Consider the following 17,483-nt stretch of genomic DNA (forward strand, 5'->3'; position numbering starts at 1 on the left):
TAAATCAATGGAATAGAATTGAAAGTCCAGAAATAAATTCATTTATGATTCACTGATTGTTAACAAGAGTGTCGAGTTAATTCCATGGGAGAAAGACTAGTCTTATCAACAAATAGTGCTGAAACAACTGGATATCCACAGGCAAAAGAATCAAGTTAGACCTATACCTCATATTGTATACAAGAAAATAACTCAAAATGATTCATAGGCTTACTTGTAAGAGCTAAAACTAGAAAGCTGTTAGAATAAAACATAGGAGCAAATCTTTGTTAGCTTGGATGAGGCAATGACTTGTTAGATGTGACAGGAAAAGCACAAGAGGGGAAAAAAGATGACTGTACTGCATTAAAATTAAATTTTTGTGTGTGCTTCAAGGGACATCATTAATAAAGTGAAAAGATAGCCAGGTGCAGTGGTTCATGCCTGTGATCCCAACACTTTGGAAGGCTGAGGTGGAAAGATTGCTTGAGGACAGGAATTTAAGACCAGCGTGGGCAACATAGAAAGACCTTGTCTCCATAACAAATAAAAATAAAAAATCATCAGGATGTGGCGGTGCACCTGAAGTCCTAGCTACTCAGGAGGCTGAGGTAGGAAGATCTTGAGGAGTTGGAGGCTGCAGTGAGATATGTTTGCACCACTGCACTCCAGCTTGGGTGATAGAGACCCTGTCTCTAAGAAAACAAAACAAAACAAATAACCAGTCTGGCAGTGCTTCAAAAAGTTATATGACTCAGCAAGGAAAGCAAAACCATATGTCTTTGGAAGAATTTGTACACAAAAGTTCATAGCAGCATTATTCGTAATAGTCTGGAGTGGAAACAGTCCAAACATCAATCAACTGATGAATGGATGAGCAAAATGTGGTACACAATGAAATTCACTCACAAAAAAGGATGAAGTACTGATACATGCTACAACAGATGAGCTGTGAAAACATTATGCTGAGTAAGTGAAAGAGTACAGACACATATTGTATGTATTTCTTTATATAAAATATCCATAAAAGGCAAATCCGTAGGAACGGAAGGTAGATTAGTGGTTGCCGGGAACTGAAGGTAGGGAAGGGGAGATTGAGGAGTGACTGCTCTGGGTATGGGGGTTTCTTGTTGGGGTGATGAACATGTTCTGGAATTAGGTAGTGAAGATGGATGCACAACTCTATGAGAATACTAAAAATCCCAGAATTGTATACTTTAAAAGAGTGAACTTAATAGTATGTAAATTGTATCTCAATACAGCTGTTATGATAAATAAATAAATAAGGAAATGTGCTTTGTTTCTCAAAAAGCATTGATTTTTTTTTTTAAGCAGTGGGGCTGTAGACCTGGGTCTAGAGTATGGAATGATGCAGGGTGGAGGGGCCATCCTATGCACGCTAGTGAAGCTAGTGAATATGAATGAAACATAGAAGTGTATGTGTCTTGATTATGGTTTTCACTCTGGGATCTGAGAGAAACACACAGCTCCTAAGTGGTTCAGGCTTGCAAATAATTTATCTTGAGTCTTATCAGCTTACAGCCACCTAAAACATGAAGCTATGCTAATGTTCCTTCTGACAGTCTTGCTTGGGTTTAGCAAATTCTTATGTGGCCAGTTTGGATCTGAGGTATAAGTTTACTCATAAACAAACAGCATGAATTGCCTTTAAAGACTTGCTTCAAGACAAATGAAGAATTTGTGGCTTACCTGAGGTAGTTTTGACTATGAAGATCATGGAAAAGATTAAGAATGTGCTTTACTGTGGCAGCATTCTCAGCATTTGTGGAAATTTGCTTTCAAGTAAGTTTGTTAGGTAAGCAATTTGACTGCGATGATAACAAATAAATCTTAGTACTTATTTGCTATCCATTTCATTTTCCTAAATAACTTAGAGAAGGATTCTTTGTGGTTTCATTGGTAAAAGTAATGTTACATATTCTCAATACATTGCAGTTTAGTATTTAACTTTGCTTCTTTGTTAACTGGGAAAACATGACTTGGTTTCTAAAAATTTTAACAGAATGAAAAACATCTGCCTGGCAGTGATACAAAAATCCTTCATGAATCATCTCAATAGATGCAGAAAAAGCATTTGATAAAAGTCAGCATCCTTTCATGATAAAAATCCTCATCAAACTTAACAAGAACTACCTTAAAATAGTAAAGGCCATATACAAAAAACCCACAGCCAGCATCATACTGAACAGGAAAAAGTTGCAAGCATTCCCTCTAAGAACTAGAACAAGACAAGGATGTCCATTCTCACCACTCCTATTCGACATAGTACTGAACTCATAGTCAGGGCGATCAGGCAAGAGAAAGGAATAAAAGGTATCCAAGTTGGAAAAGAGGAAGTCAAGTTATCTCTCTTCCCTGACAATATAACCTTATATCTAGAAATTGCCAAAGACTTCTCCTAAAACCTCTAGATCTGATAAATGAATTCAGTAAAGTTTCACAATACAAAATCAATGTACAAAAGTCATTAGCATTTCTATGCATTAATAATGATCAAGCAGAGAACCAAATCAAGAAAGCAATCCCATTTACAATAGCTACAAAAAATAAGTAAAATAGAATAAAATGCCCAGGAATATATTTAACCAAGGAGATAAAAGATCTTTACAAGGAAAACTACAAAACACTGATGAAAGAAGTTGTAGATGACACAAACAAATAGAAAAACATCTTATTCTCATGGATCTGAAGAATTAATATCATTAACACAACCATACTGCACAAAGCAATCTACAGATTCAATGCAATATCTATCAAAATACCAATGTTCTCAGGAAGGGGAACATCACACACCGGGGCCTATCATGGGGAGGGGGGAGGGAGGAGGGATTGCATTGGGAGTTATACCTGATGTAAATGACGAGTTGATGGGTGCAGCACAGCAACATGGCACAAGTATACATATGTAACAAACCTGCACGTTATGCACATGTACCCTACAACTTAAAGTATAATAATAATAAATAAATTAAAAAAAAAAAAAAATACCAATGTTGTTTTTCACGGACTTGGAAAAAAAAATCTTAAAATTCACATGGAACCAAAAAAGAGCCCAAATGGCTAAAGCAATCCTAAGCAAAAAGAACAAACTCGGAAGCAACACATTACCTGACCTCAAACTATACTACAAGACTATGGTAAACAAAACACCATGGTACTGGTATAAAAATAGACATATGGATTAATGGAACAGAGAACTCAGAAATAAAGCCACACATGTACAGCCAACTGATCTTTGGCAAAGTTGACAAAAACATACACTAGGGAAAGGACACCCTTTTCAATAAATGGTGGTAGGGAAATTGGATTGCCACATCCAGAAGAATGCAACTGGACTCCTATCTCTCACAATATACAAGATGGATTAAAGGCTCAATTATAAGACCTGAAACTATAAAAATTCTAGAAGAAAACCATGTGGACATTGATCTAGGCAAAGAATTTATGACTAAGGCCTCAAAAGCACAAGCAACAAAAACAAACATAGACAAATGGGACTTAATGAAACTAAAAAGCTTCTGCACAGGAAAAAAAATCAATCAGAGTGAACAGACAACCTGCAGAATGGGAGAAAATATTTGCAAACTATCCATTCAACCATTCAACAGGGGACTGGTATCCAGAATTTATGAGAAACTCAAACTACTCAACAACAACAACAACAAAAGTGGGCAAAGGATTTGAATAGACTTTTTTTTTAAAGAAGACATACAAATGACCAACAAGCACATAAAAAAATCTCAACATCACTAATTATCAGAGAAATGCAAATTAAAACTACAGTGAGATATCATCTTACATGAATCAGAATGGTTATTATTAAAAAGTCAAAAATCCTAACAGATATTGGCAAAGATGCAGGTCACATTTCAGACCCCTCCAAGGGCAGCTGAAGCAATTGTTGTACAGAATCTTCCACTCTTTCCAGCCTCCAGGGTGAGACACAACTGTATATTCTAAAGGGTGACAACTGATTGGAAGGCTTTCCATCTAAGAAGAGAGAAGTAGCTCCCACTCCAGCCTGTGTGTGATCTAGGTGCTGGGAGTCCAGAGGCAGACATGACAGGAAAGTTCTGGAATATGTGAACAAACATGGGTACACAGAATGGCAGAGCATGAAAAGGGATAATATGGTTGTAAAGCAAGACAGTACAATAGAAAGGCTCTTGATATCTGCAAATATGTGTCTGTCTGGTTTGTCTATCTGGTAAGAGGGGTTGGTACATTAGACTGGGAAGTGAGGGAGGCCTCAGTAAGCAAAAAGCTGCCATGTGAAACCCTAGGGAAAGTGCTTCTCAGTGTTGACATTCACACTGTGATGGAGCGTGGATATGAAGGATGGGATTGGGGGTGGTGGTGGTGGGCATCGTGTAACGTCTTGATCGTGTAACGTCTTGATCGTGTAACGTCTTGGAGAGGCCAAGAGAGGCAGAGGCAGGGGCAGGGTAGAAAAACAGAATCAGAGCAAACATTGTCAGTTGCAAATTATCACTTTTGCAACACTGAATTTTCTTTTTTTTCTCTCCTTTCACTTACCTTGGCTGTTTAGTTAATATATTTTTATAGCGCCATTTTCTTTCCTTTCCTTTGCCTGTTTATCTCTACTTTTAACATCATCCTTGTAAAGTCCCACCTTCCTCACAGTAGTCAGGCTTCATCAGCATCATGGGGAAAACAATATTTCTCCTTGATTTAATTTTGGAAAGAGTCTGACAGAAGGAGTGAGTGCTCTCAAATGCTGAGTCTGTTCAGTTCTGCTGAGTCCTTAGGAGTCCAGTTAAGCCTTCCTGGGCCATCACTGCTTGAAGCCCAATTATGTGATTTGTCACATCTTCCTCTAGACTATACTCATGCCTAAAGAATCACAGTCCTTGAAACTTCCCAGAAATTAACTCCCCTTCAAGGATCCTCAGGAAGAATCTCAGGAAGAATCTAAAAAAGGGTCCTTGCAGGGAGTTATTTTCCGGTTAAATAAAACATCTGCCATCTTTTCAGAATATAGACTTTTCCTTCTCACCGTAAGAAACGTGAGCTTGTTCTAGGGAGTGATTTCTTTGATAGGTCCCAAAGTACAGGCAATGAAAACAATAATAGACAAATGGTATTGCATGAAGCAAAAAAACTACTGCACAGCAAAGGAAATCATTAACAGAGTGAAGATACAGTCCACGGATTGGGAGAACATATTTGCAAATTATACAGCATAAAACGGGCTAATATCCAAAATATACAAGGAATTCAAACTACTCAATAGAAAGAAACAAATAACTTGATTAAAAACTGGGCAAATAATCTGAATACACATTTCTCAAAATACACACAAATGGCCAATAGATATTTAGAAAAATGCTCAACATCACTAAACAGGGAAATGTAAATAAAACCACAATAATATATTACCTCATACTGTTAGATTAACTATTACAAAAAAGGTGAAAGATAACAAGTGTTGGAGAGGATGAGGAAAAAAGAAAACCCTTGTACACTGTTGGATGAAATGTAAATTAGTACAGTCATTGTATGATTTGGCTGTGTCCCCATCTAAATCTCAACTCGAATTGTATCTCCCAGAATTCCCGTGTGTTGTGGGAGGGACCCAGGGAGAGGTAGTTTAATCATGGGGGCCAGTCTTTCCCATGCTGTTCTCATGATAGTGAATAAGTCTCATGAGATCTGATGGGATCATCAGGGGTTTCCTCATTTGTTTCTTCCTCACTTTCTCTTGCCTTCACCATGTAAGAAGTGCCTTTCACCTCCTGCCATGATTCTGAGGTTTCCCCAGCCATGTGGAATTGTCCAAGTAAACCTCTTCTTCTTCCCAGTCTTGGGTATGTCTTTATCAGCAGCATGAAAAGAGACTAATATTGTAAATTGTTAACAGTAGAGAGGCATTGCTGAAAAGATACCAGAAAATGTGAAAGTGACTTTGGAGTTGGGTAACAGCCAGAGGTTGGAAGAGTTTGGAAGGCTCAGAGGAAGACAGGAAAACGTGGGAAAGTTTGGAACTTCCTAGAGACTTGTTGAATGACTTTGACCAAAAATGCTGACAGTGATATGGACAATAAGATCTAGGCTGAGGTGGTCTCAGATGGGCATGAGGAGCTTGTTGGGAACTGGGGTAAAGGTGGCTCTTGTTATGTTTTAGCAAGGAGGCTGGTGGCATTTTGCCCCTGCCCTAGAGATTTGTAAAACTTTGAACTTGAGAAAGATGATTTAGGATATCTAGTGGAAGAAATTTCTAAGCAGCAAAGCATTCAAGAGGTGACTTGCACTCTGTTAAAAGCATTCGGTTTTATAAGGGAAGCAGAGCATAAAAGTTTGGAAATTTTGCAACCTGATTATGCAATAGAAAAGAAAAACCCATTTTCTGGGAAGAAATTCAAGCCAGCTGCAGAAATTTGCATAAGCAGTGAGAAGCCTAATGTTAATCCCCAAGACCATGGGGAAAATGTCTTCAGGCCATGTCAGAGACCTTCACAGCAGCCCCTCCCATCACAGACCTGGAGTCCCAGGAGGAAAAAGTAGTTTGCTGGGCTGGACCCAGTATTCCCGTGCTGTGTGCAGCCTAGGACTTTGACAGAGCAGGAGCATCACCATCGTGGATAAGCACCACCATTCTAAAGTTCCCCTTGATCAAAAACTGCCTAAATCCAAAGGGCATCAGCCTAATGGCTAAGGTCAGCATGACCATAAACCATAAATGACTTCTCTGACCACAAACATTTCAACCATAAGATAAACCCCTCCCCAGAGAGATGTCAGCCCCAAGATAACCTCCCCTTCTACCAGAGACATTCCAATCCCACACTAAACTTCTCCTCCAAACAGAAACATTCCAAGCCTATGATAAGCTCTCTGACCCTAAAACCAACAAATGCTCTTAGTCTGTGAGAGAGTGTGCTCCTGACCAAAATCATCCAGAAGCCCCTCTCAGGTTTATTCTCCAAAATAAACCATCCTTGACGGGTGAGTCACTTTTCATGTCTTTGACGGGTGAGTCACTTTTCGTGTTTCTTTCTTCTTTCTTTAACTCTTCCACCTCTGGTTGCCCACAATGGGTATTTTCCTCTCTTCCCTCCTCCCTCATCCTCTTCTCTCTCTTTCTCTCTCTTCCTTGTGCAGCTCCAGTCCAAGGGGCCCTTTGCCAATTCCAATCAGAACATCCAACATTGGATACTAATCCAGCTGACTGGTAAGATCCACTCTCTCAGGTCAGCTGTCCTGGGTCCTTGGAGGACCAGTGGGACTAAGCTAGAAGAAATCTTGGAGATGCCCAGTTTCTCCTCAGCTTGATCATCCTCTTTATAAAGAGGATTCCAGGTTTCTGTTTTTTATCTGGGGATGCCTAGAACAAAAACGGACACCCTCAGCTTCCTCTTACCAGTCCACATGGGTGTCAAACAATCCCACTTTCCTAAGTCCTCTCCATTGGGCTGTCTTCTTCACAATGTTGCCAAACTTGGCTTATGGGAAGCATAAAGCCAAAGCATTTGCTTTTTTATTGCAATATGGCCTGGCCCCAGTACAAATTAGATAATGACAGCCAATAGCCTGAAAATGGCACCTTTGACTTTCAAATTCTCAGGGACCTTGACAACTTTATAACCAGGAACAGCAAATGGCAAGAGGCTCTCTATATTCAGGTTTTCTTTTACCTTAGATCCCAACCTTCCCTGTGCTAAACTTGCGCCCCTCATGAAATCTTTCTTCTTAATGAAAACCCTCCCTAGGTCTCTCCTTCCTCTGAAACTCCTTCCTCCAAAACCCCTTCCCCTGAAACCCCTTTGATCCTGCAGATGAACTCCCTCCATATTCTTATCCCCCTGCATCTGCTCCTCAACCTGTCTGAACCCTCCACTTCAGTGACCCCTCCTGCCCCCAAGTCTCAGCCCCAAACCCCACTCCTCCTCCTTCTCCATTTGTTACCTGTTCAAAAACTGCTCCAACCAGTCAAACCACCTCTGTCATTCTCCCTCTTCAGGAAGTGGCTGGGGTTGAAGGCATTGCTTGTGTTCATGCCCTTTCTCCACGTCTGATTTTGTCGCAGATCAAACAGTGCCTGAGATCTTTCTCTGAAAATCCCCCTCATTAGTGCAGCGAATTCCTGCACATAACCCAATCCTTTAATTTAATGTGGCATGATATTTATATAATTCTAACCTCCACCCTCACCCCTGAAGAAAAAGAGCACTCGATTTAATTAAAATGAATATTCAAACTATGAGTATATTCAAAAGGTCTTTATGTTTTTCTCTTCCTATGTTTGTTTTCATAGAAAAGGTTTTCCCAGTCAACTGAATTACTTTTCTCCATTCTGTCTTGCCACTCTTGGTGCATATATGAAAAATCCTAAAATGACTTCTGGTGGCCTGGGATTCCTTGGGAAAACAGAAAAGGTGCCACAAATCCCGTTTTGGGAAAAATCTGTTTTCCTTATGGAACCCCTGGAATTAAAGATGAATAAGTACCTCTCAAAATCTGTCTTTGTCTTCCAACTAGACTTGTTTATTAGGCCCGGGAAACTGTTTTCCTAGCCCTGTTCTTAATGGGTCTCACCCAAAGGCCAGTGATCCAATTGGGAAATTAGCCAAAAAAAAAAATCTAATTACTGGATCTTCTTCTGGTTGTCTGTGTGGCTATATATGTGTTATACGTGCAATGCTTATTTAAAAAGCTCTAATTAATTGACCTAAGAAAAATAAGCACTTAAATCAAATATATTTAATGGAAAAGTAAAACCTGTGGGACCTTTCAGTTCACGTGACTTGAATCTTTAAAACTTACTGGTACAGTAAGATTAGAAATGTCTTAAGAGTTGCCAGCAAACATTTTTGTTTACATTTATTAATCAAGTAATTTCATAGTTATTTCTGCCAAAGACTATAAGGTGTCAAAATTTGGCATAGAGGCCACAAAACTATAACTCAGTCCAAACACAATAATCTTTGCTTCTGTAATTTTTTAATAAGTGAAACATTAATATTGGTTTAATAAAGATAGCTATATCTTGAACTATTTAGTGAAATATCCTAACTTCTAATCTTGATAGTAAAGAAAAAAAGAATTTATATAAAGAAGAATCTTACATGGTAAATTCTTGTCCTAAAGTAAATTAACTGATTGTTTAAGGAGAGGGATCTTTACAAGTCAGAAAGTCGAGGCATGTCAGAAATTATCCGTGTAAGTCATGAAAAATTTTATAAAAGGGAGGGTACTGACAAGATGGATGAATAGGAATAGCTCTAGTCTGCAGCTCCCAGTGAGATCAGTGCAGAAGGTGGGTGATTTCTGCATTTCCAACTGAGGGACCTGGCTCATCTCATTGGGACTGGTTAGACAGTGGGTGTAGCCCATGGAGGGTGAGCCAAAGCAGGATGGGGCGTTGCCTCATCCAGGAAGCACAAGAGGTCAGGGAACTCCCTTCCCTAGCCAAGGAAAGCCATGAGGGACTGTGCTGTGAGGGATTGTGGTGTGAAGAATGGTGCATTCTGGCCCAGATTCTATGCTATTCCCATGGTCTTCACAACCTGGAGACCAGGAAATTCCCTTAGGTGCCTACACCACCATGGCCCTGAGTTTCAAGCACAAAACTGGGTGGCCATTTGGGAAGACATTGAGCTAGATGCAGAAGTTTTTTTTTTTTTTTCATACCCCACTGGCGCCTCAAACCCCAGCAAGACAGAACAATTCACTCCCCTGGAAAGGGGGCTAAAGCCAGGGAGCCAAGTGGTCTAGCTCAGCAGATCCTACCCCCCATGGAGACCAGCAAGCTAAGATCCACTGCCTTGGAATTCTCACTGCCAGTACAGCTGACTGAAGTTGACCTGGGATGTGTGAGCTTGGTGGGAGGAGGGGCATCCACCACTACGCAGGCCTGAGTAGCTACTTTTCCCCTGACAGTATAAACAAAGCCTCTGGGAAATTTGAACTGGGTGGAGCCCAATGCAGCTCAGCAAAGCTGCTGTAGCTAGACTGCCTCTCTAGAGTCCTCGTCTCTGGGCAGGACATCTCTGAAAGAAAGGCAGCAGCCCCAGTCAGGGGCTTATAGATAAAACTCCCATCTCCCTAGGACAGAGCACATGGGAGAAAGGGGCAGCTGTGAGCACAGCTTCAGTGGACTTAAATATTCCTGTCTGCCAGCTCTGAAGAGAGCAGCAGATCTCCCAGCACAGTGCTCAAGTTCTGCTAAAGGACACATTGCCTCCTCATGTGGGTCCCTGACTCCCATGCCTCCTGACTGGGAGACACCTCCCAGCAGGGGTCAACAGACACCTCATACAGGAGAGCTTTGGCTGTCATCTGGCAGATGCCCCTCTGGGATGAAGCTTCCAGAAGAAGGAACAGGTAGCAATCTTTGCTCTTCTGCACCCTCTGCTGGTAATGCCCAGGAAAACAGGGTCTGGAGTGGACCTCCAGGAAACTCCACCAGATCTGCAGCAGAGGGGCCTGACTGTTAGAAGGAAAACTAACAAACAGAAAGGAGTAGCATCAACATCAACAAAAAGGATGTCCACACAAAAACCCATCCAAAGGTCACCAACATCAAAGACCAAAGGTAGATAAGTCCACAAAGATGAGAAAAAACAGCGCAAAAAGGCTGAAAATTCCAAAAACCAGAATGCTTCTTCTCCTCCAAAGGATTACAACTCCTCACCAGCAAGGGAACAAAACTGGATGGAAAATGAGTTTGATGAATTGACAGAAGTAGGCTTCAGAAGGTGGGTAATAACAAACTCCTCCGAGCTAAAGAAGCATGTTCTAACCCAATGCAAGGAAGCTAAGAACCTTGAAAAATGGCTAGAGGAATTGCTAACTAGAATAATCAGTTTAGAGAAGAACACAAATGACCCGATGGAGCTGAAAAACACAGCATGAGAACTTCGTGAAACATACAAAAGTATCAACAGTCAAATCAATCAAATGGAAGAAAGGATATGAGAGATTGAAGATCAACTTAATGAAATAAAGTGTGAAGACAAGATTAGAAAAAAAAGAATGAAAAGAAATGAATGAAGCCTCCAAGAAATATGAAACTATGTGAAAAGATCAAACCTACATTTGATTTGTGTACCTGAATGTGACAGGGAGAATGGAACCAAGTTGGAAAACACTTTTCAGGATATTATCCAGGAGAATTTCCCCAACCTAGCAAGGCAGGCCAACATTCAAATTCAGGAAATACAGAGAACACCACAAAGATATTCCTCGAGAAGGGCAAGTCCAAAACACATAATTGTCAAATTCGCCAAGGTTGAAATGAGAGGAAAATGTTAAGGACAGGCAGAGAGAAAGGTCAGGTTACCCACAAAGGGAAGTCTATCAGACCAACAGCGAATCTCTCTGCAGAAACCCTACAAGCCAGGAGAGAGTGGGGGCCAATATTCAACGTTCTTAAAGAAAAAAATTTTCAACCCAGACTTTCATATCCAGCCAAACTAAGCTTCATAAGTGAAGGAGAAATAAAATCCTTTACAGACAAGCAAATGCTGAGAGATTTTGTCACCACAAGGCCTGCCTTACAAGAGCTCCTGAAGGAAGCACTATATATGAAAAGGAAAAACCAGTACCAGCCACTGCAAAAACATGCCAAATTGTAAAGACCATCAACACTATGAAGAAACTGCATCAACTAATGGGCAAAATAACCAGCTAGCATTAATAATGACAGGATCAAATTCACACATAACAATATTAACCTTAAATGTAAATGGGATAAATGCCCCAATTAAAAGACACAGACTGGCAAATTGGATAAAGAGTCAAGACCCATCGGTGTGCTGTATTCAGGAGACCCATCTCACGTGCAAAGACAAACAGAGGCTCAAAATAAAGGGATGGAGGAATATTTACCAAGCAAATGGAGAACAAAAAAAAGTCAGGGGTTGCAATCCTAGTCTCTGATAAAACAGACTTTAAACCGACAAAGATCAAAAGAGAGAAAGAAGGGCATCACATAGTGGTAAAGGGATCAATGCAACAAGAAGAGCTAACTCTCCTAAATATATATGCACCCAACACAGGAGCACCCAGATTCATAAAGCAAGTTCTTAGAGACCTACAAAGAGACTTAGACTCCCACACAATAATAGTTGGAGTCTTTAACACCCCACTGCACTGTCAATATTAGACAGATCAATGAGACAGAAAATTAACAAAGATATTCAGGACTTGAACTCCGCTCTGGACCAAGTGAACCTAACAGACATCTACAGAACTCTCCACCCCAAATCAACAGAATATGCATTCTTCTCAGCACCACATCACACTTATTCTAAAATTGACCACATAATTGGAAGTAAAACAGTCCTCAGCAAATGGAAAAGAATGGAAATATAACAGTCTTTTAGACCACAGTGTAATCAAACTAGAACTCAGGATTAAGAAACTCACTCTAAACCACACAACTACATGGAAACTGAGCAACCTGCTTCTGAATGACTACTGGGTAAATAACAAAATTAATGCAGAAATAAATAAGTTCTTTGAAACCAATGAGAACAAAGACATAACACACCAGAATCTGTGGGACATAGCTAAAGTAGTGTTTAGAGGAAAATTTATAGCACTAAATGCCCACAGGAGAAAGTGGGAAAGATCTAAAATCAACACCCTAACATCAAAATTAAAAGAACTAGAGAAGCATCTGGCCCCACCAAAGTGTTAAAAGCACACCAGAAAGAGAACTTAAACTCTGTGAGCCAGGCACCCAAACTATGTCTCTTACAAGCAGTAGGAGGAGTATTTGGGCCCATTCACATGCATGCCCCCTTCTCACTCTCAGATTTAAAACAAATAAAGAGCAGAAAACAAACAAAGGTAGATTTAGGGAAATTCTTGGATGATCCTGATAACTCTATAGATGTCCTGTAAGGATTGGGACAGTCCTTTGATCTAACATGGAGAGATATCATGTTGCTTCTTGATCAGACCTTAAGTTCTACTGAAAAAGAAGAAGCTTTAGCAGCAGCCCAGCAATTTGGGGATCTGTGGTACCTTAGCCAAGTAAATGATTGTATGACCCTGGAGGAGTTGGAAAAATTCCCCACAGGGCAACAGGCAGTCCCCACTGTAGACCCCCATTGGGATACTGACTCTGATCATGGAGATTGGAGTCACAGGCATTTGCTAACTTGCATTTTGGAAGGGTTGAGGAAGAATAGGAAAAAGCCAATGAACTACTCAATGCTATCCACAATTACACAGGGAAAAGAGGAAAACCCCTCCGCTTTTTTAGAAAGGTTAAGAGAGGCCCTAAGAAAGCACACCTCCCTAACTCCAGATTCTGTAGAAGGCCAACTTATTTTAAAAGATAAATTTATCACCCAATCAGCAGCTGATATTAGGAGAAAATTCCAAAAGTCTGCTTTAGGTTCAGAACAAAATTTGGAGACATTATTAAACTTGGCAACCTCAGTGTTCTATAATAGGGACCAAGAGGAACAGGCGCAAAGGAAAAAGTGAGATAAAAGAAAGGCTGCAGCCTTAGTCATGGCCCTCAGACAGGCAGATCTTGGTGGCTAGAGGGAACCAAGAGAGGAGCAGGCCAATTACCTTGTTATCAGTGCAGTTTGCAAGGACACTTTAGGAAAGACCGTCCAACAAAAAACAAACCACCCCCTCACCCATGTCCAATATGCCAAGGCGATCACTGGAAGGCACACTGCCCCAGAGGACGAAGGCCTCCTAGGCCAGAAGCACCCAACCAGATGATTCAGCAACAGGACTGAGGGTGCCCGGGGCAAGCGCCAGCTCATGCCATCACCCTCATAGAGCCCTGGGTACTTTTGACCATTGAGGGCCAGGAAGTGGACTTCCTCCTGGACACTGGCACGGACTTCTCAGTTTTAATCTCATGCCTCGGACGACTGTCCTCAAAGTCCATTACTATCTGAGGAATCTTAGGACAGCCTGTAATCAGGGATTTCTCTCGCCTCCTCAGCAGCAATTGGGAGACTTTTCTCTTTTCACATGCCTTTCTTGTTATGCCCGAAAGTCCCACGCCCTTATTAGGGAGGGACATATTAGCCAAAGCTGGGGCCATTATCCACCCCAGTCCTAAACACCACCAAATTAATCGATCCCATAATCACCAATTTACCAGTCACACAGGCCTCAAATCTCACAAGCATAAACTTAAGCACGGCTCTCGAGAATACCTCCCAATATCAGTCCTGGATATCAATAACCTCAGGTTTCACCTGTTTAATTTCAGGCATTTTTTTTCATCTGTGATAACACAGCCTATTGATGCTTAAATGGCACTCCAAAAGAACTATGCTTTCTCTCCTTTCTAGCACCTCTCATGTCCATATATACTGAACAAGAGTTACAAAGTCTGCTTATACCCCAATCTTGCCACACGCGAGCCCTTATTGTAGGAGCTGGAATACTGGATGGGCTTGGGACTGAAATTGGAGGCATAACCTCCTCCACCCAATTATACTATAAATTATCACGAGAATTAAATGATGACATGGAACAAGTTGCCAACTCCCTGGTGACCCTACAAAACCAGCTTAATTCTCTAGCTGCAGTAGTCCTTCAAAACCGGAGAGCCCTAGACTTATTAACAGCTCAAAGAAGAGTAACCTGCCTCTTCTTAGGAGAAAAATGTTGCTATTTCATTAACCAGTCAGGAGTCATTACTAAAAAGTCAAAGAAATAAGAAAACAGATAGAAAGTAGAAAAAAGGAGCTTGAACACTCAGGGCCCCGGAATATGTTTAACCAAAGGATACCTTGGCTCCTCTCCTTTCTAGGCCGTGGGACAGCCATCCTACTATTACTCGCTTTGGGGCCTTGCATCTTTAACCTCATTGTCAATTTTGTTTCCTCCAGAATCGAGGCCATCAAGCTACAAATGGACTTACAAATGGAACCTCAAAAGAGTTCAACTCACAGCTTCTACCGAGGACCCTGGATTGACCCACTAGTCCCTCACTAGCCTAAAAAGTTCCCCTCTGGAGGACACCACAACTACAGGGCGCTTTCTTCTCCCCTAATCAACAGGAAGTAGCCAGAACGACAGCTGCTCAGTTCCCAACAGCAGTCGGGGTGTCCTGTCTAGACGGGGGACTGACAGGAGGTGCCTGCTGGGCTTCCTGGGTCAAGTAGGGGCTCAGAAAGCTATGAAACTCACTCATTTCCTGCATTGGGACTTACTTTGGTCCTGCATGAATAATACTGAAGACATACGCTTAAAATATTCCTAACGTCAGAATTTGTGCATGTGTTTTCTTCCCCAAGAAAGCTATAAACAGCGAAAATTTTGCTGTATGCTTCCTGGTGTCCTCTCTCCCTCTCTCCCTTCCCCCTCCCGTGAAACTAAAAGGAATGTTAAAAGCCCATTTTTCTGTGACCAGCAGACCTTATCTATGCTCCCAATTCCAACTCCTTGTAAACACAATTTGTAAAATCCTATGAGATCTTGTCTCCTTTGTCATGCCACAGCAAGGTTATAAAGTATATAAAACTTAAATTACAATTCCAGTTTTCCTCAAGATCTGAGCCATGTTAATTGTCTTTGTTTCTCGCTCTGGTAACATCTTCCTGCTGCACGTATTTCCCACCTTAAAGAGTTTAAAAGGTGATTGAAAAATCTAACGCTGGCTACCCGCTCAGGACCCCTTTCATGCTGTGGAAGCTTTGTACTGTCACTCTGCTTAATAAAGACTACAGCGTTTTTTCTCTTTGTCTGATCCGTGTCTCTCATCGCAGGCTGCTGCCACACCAAATCTTTGGTGTGGCAAAGGCAAGAATCTTTGGCGTTGCAAATCCAGGAGCTGGTTTTTTGAAAAGATTAACAAAATAGATAGACATCTAGCCAGACTAATAAAGAAGAAAAGAGAAAAATCAAATAGACACAATAAAAAATGATAAAGGGAATATCACCACTGGTCCCACAGAAATACAAACTACCATCAGAGAATACTACAAACATCTCTATGCAAATAAACTAGAAAATCTAGAAGAAATGGATAAATTCCTGGACACATACACACTTGGAAGACTAAACCAGGAAGAAGTCGAATCCCTGAATAGACCAATAACAAGTTCTGAAATTGAGGCAGTAATTAATAGCCTACCAACCAGAAAAAGCCCAGGACCAGAAGGATTCACAGCTGAATTCTACCAGAGGTACAAAGAGGAGCTGGTACCATTTCTTCTGAAACTATTCCAAACAACAGAAAAAGAAGGACTCCTCCTTAACTCATTTTATGAGGTCAGCATCATCCTGATACCAAAACCTGACAGAGACACAACAAAAAAAGAAAATTTCAGACCAGTATCTCTGATGAACATCGATGCGAAAATCCTCAATAAAATACCGGCAAACCGAATCCAGCAGAACATCAAAAAGCTTATCTGCCACGATCTTGTCAGCTTCACCCCTTGGATGCAAGGCTAATTCAATATACCCAAATCAATAAACATAACCCAGCGTACAAACAGAACCATAGACAAAAATGACATGATTATCTCAATAGATGCAGAAAAGGCCTTTGATAAAATTCAACACCCCTTCATGCTAAAAATTCTCAATAAACTAGGTATTGATGGAACATATCTCAAAATAATAAGACTTATTTATGACAAACCCACAGCCAATATCATAGTGAATGGGCAAAAGGTGGAAGCATTCCCTTTGAAAACTGGCACAAGAAAAACATGCCCTCTCTCACCACTCCTATTCAATATAGTATTGGAAGTCTGGCCAGGGCAATCAGGCAAGAGAAAGAAATAAAGGATATTCAAATAGGAAGACAGGAAGTCAAGCTGTCTCTGTTTGCAGATGACATGATTGTATACTTAGAAAACCCCATTGTCTCAGCCCAAAATCTCCTTCAGCTGATAAGAAATTTCGGTAAAGTCTCGGGATACAAAATCAACGTGCAAAAATCACAAGCATTCCTATACACCAATAACAGACAAACAGAGAGCCAAATCATGAGTGAACTCCCATTCACAATCGCTACAATGAGAATAAAATACCTAGGAATACAATTACAAAGGTTGTGAAGGACCTCTTCAAGGAGAACTACAAACCACTGCTCAAGGAAATAAGAGAGGACACAAACAAATGGAAAAACATTCCATGCTCATGGATAGGAAGATTCAGTATTGTAAAAATAGCCATACTGCCCAAAGTAATTTATAGATTCAATGCTATCCCCATCAAGCTACCACTGACTTTCTTCATGGAATTAGAAAAAACTACTTTAAATTTCATATTGAACCTAAAGAGAGCCCATATAGCTAAGACAATCCTAAGCCAAAAGAACAAAACTGGAGGTATCACGCTACCTGACTTCAAACTATACTATAAGGGTACAGTAACCAAAACAGCCTGGTACTGGTGACAAAACAGATATATAGACCAATGAAACAGAACAGAGGCCTCAGAAATAATGCTACACATCTACATCCATCTGATTTTGACAAACCTGACAAAAACAAGCAATGGGGAAATGATTCCCTATTTAA

The 17,483-nt window shown here is 40.7% G+C and overlaps 1 protein-coding gene across 1 annotated transcript; it reads left to right on the top strand.

Moving 5' to 3' along the window:
* The first annotated feature begins 3,855 nt into the window (after window positions 1-3,855).
* On the top strand, window positions 3,856-14,924 carry LOC126938286 (uncharacterized). Its single transcript, XM_050762352.1, is given in 5 exon segments — window positions 3,856-3,936; window positions 7,123-7,211; window positions 12,630-13,369; window positions 14,295-14,584; window positions 14,838-14,924. Coding segments are annotated over 5 exon segments (1,287 nt in total).
* The last annotated feature ends 2,559 nt before the right edge of the window (window positions 14,925-17,483 follow it).

Source organism: Macaca thibetana, chromosome 16 (genome assembly GCF_024542745.1).
Source record: "Macaca thibetana thibetana isolate TM-01 chromosome 16, ASM2454274v1, whole genome shotgun sequence".
NCBI lineage: Eukaryota > Metazoa > Chordata > Mammalia > Primates > Cercopithecidae > Macaca > Macaca thibetana.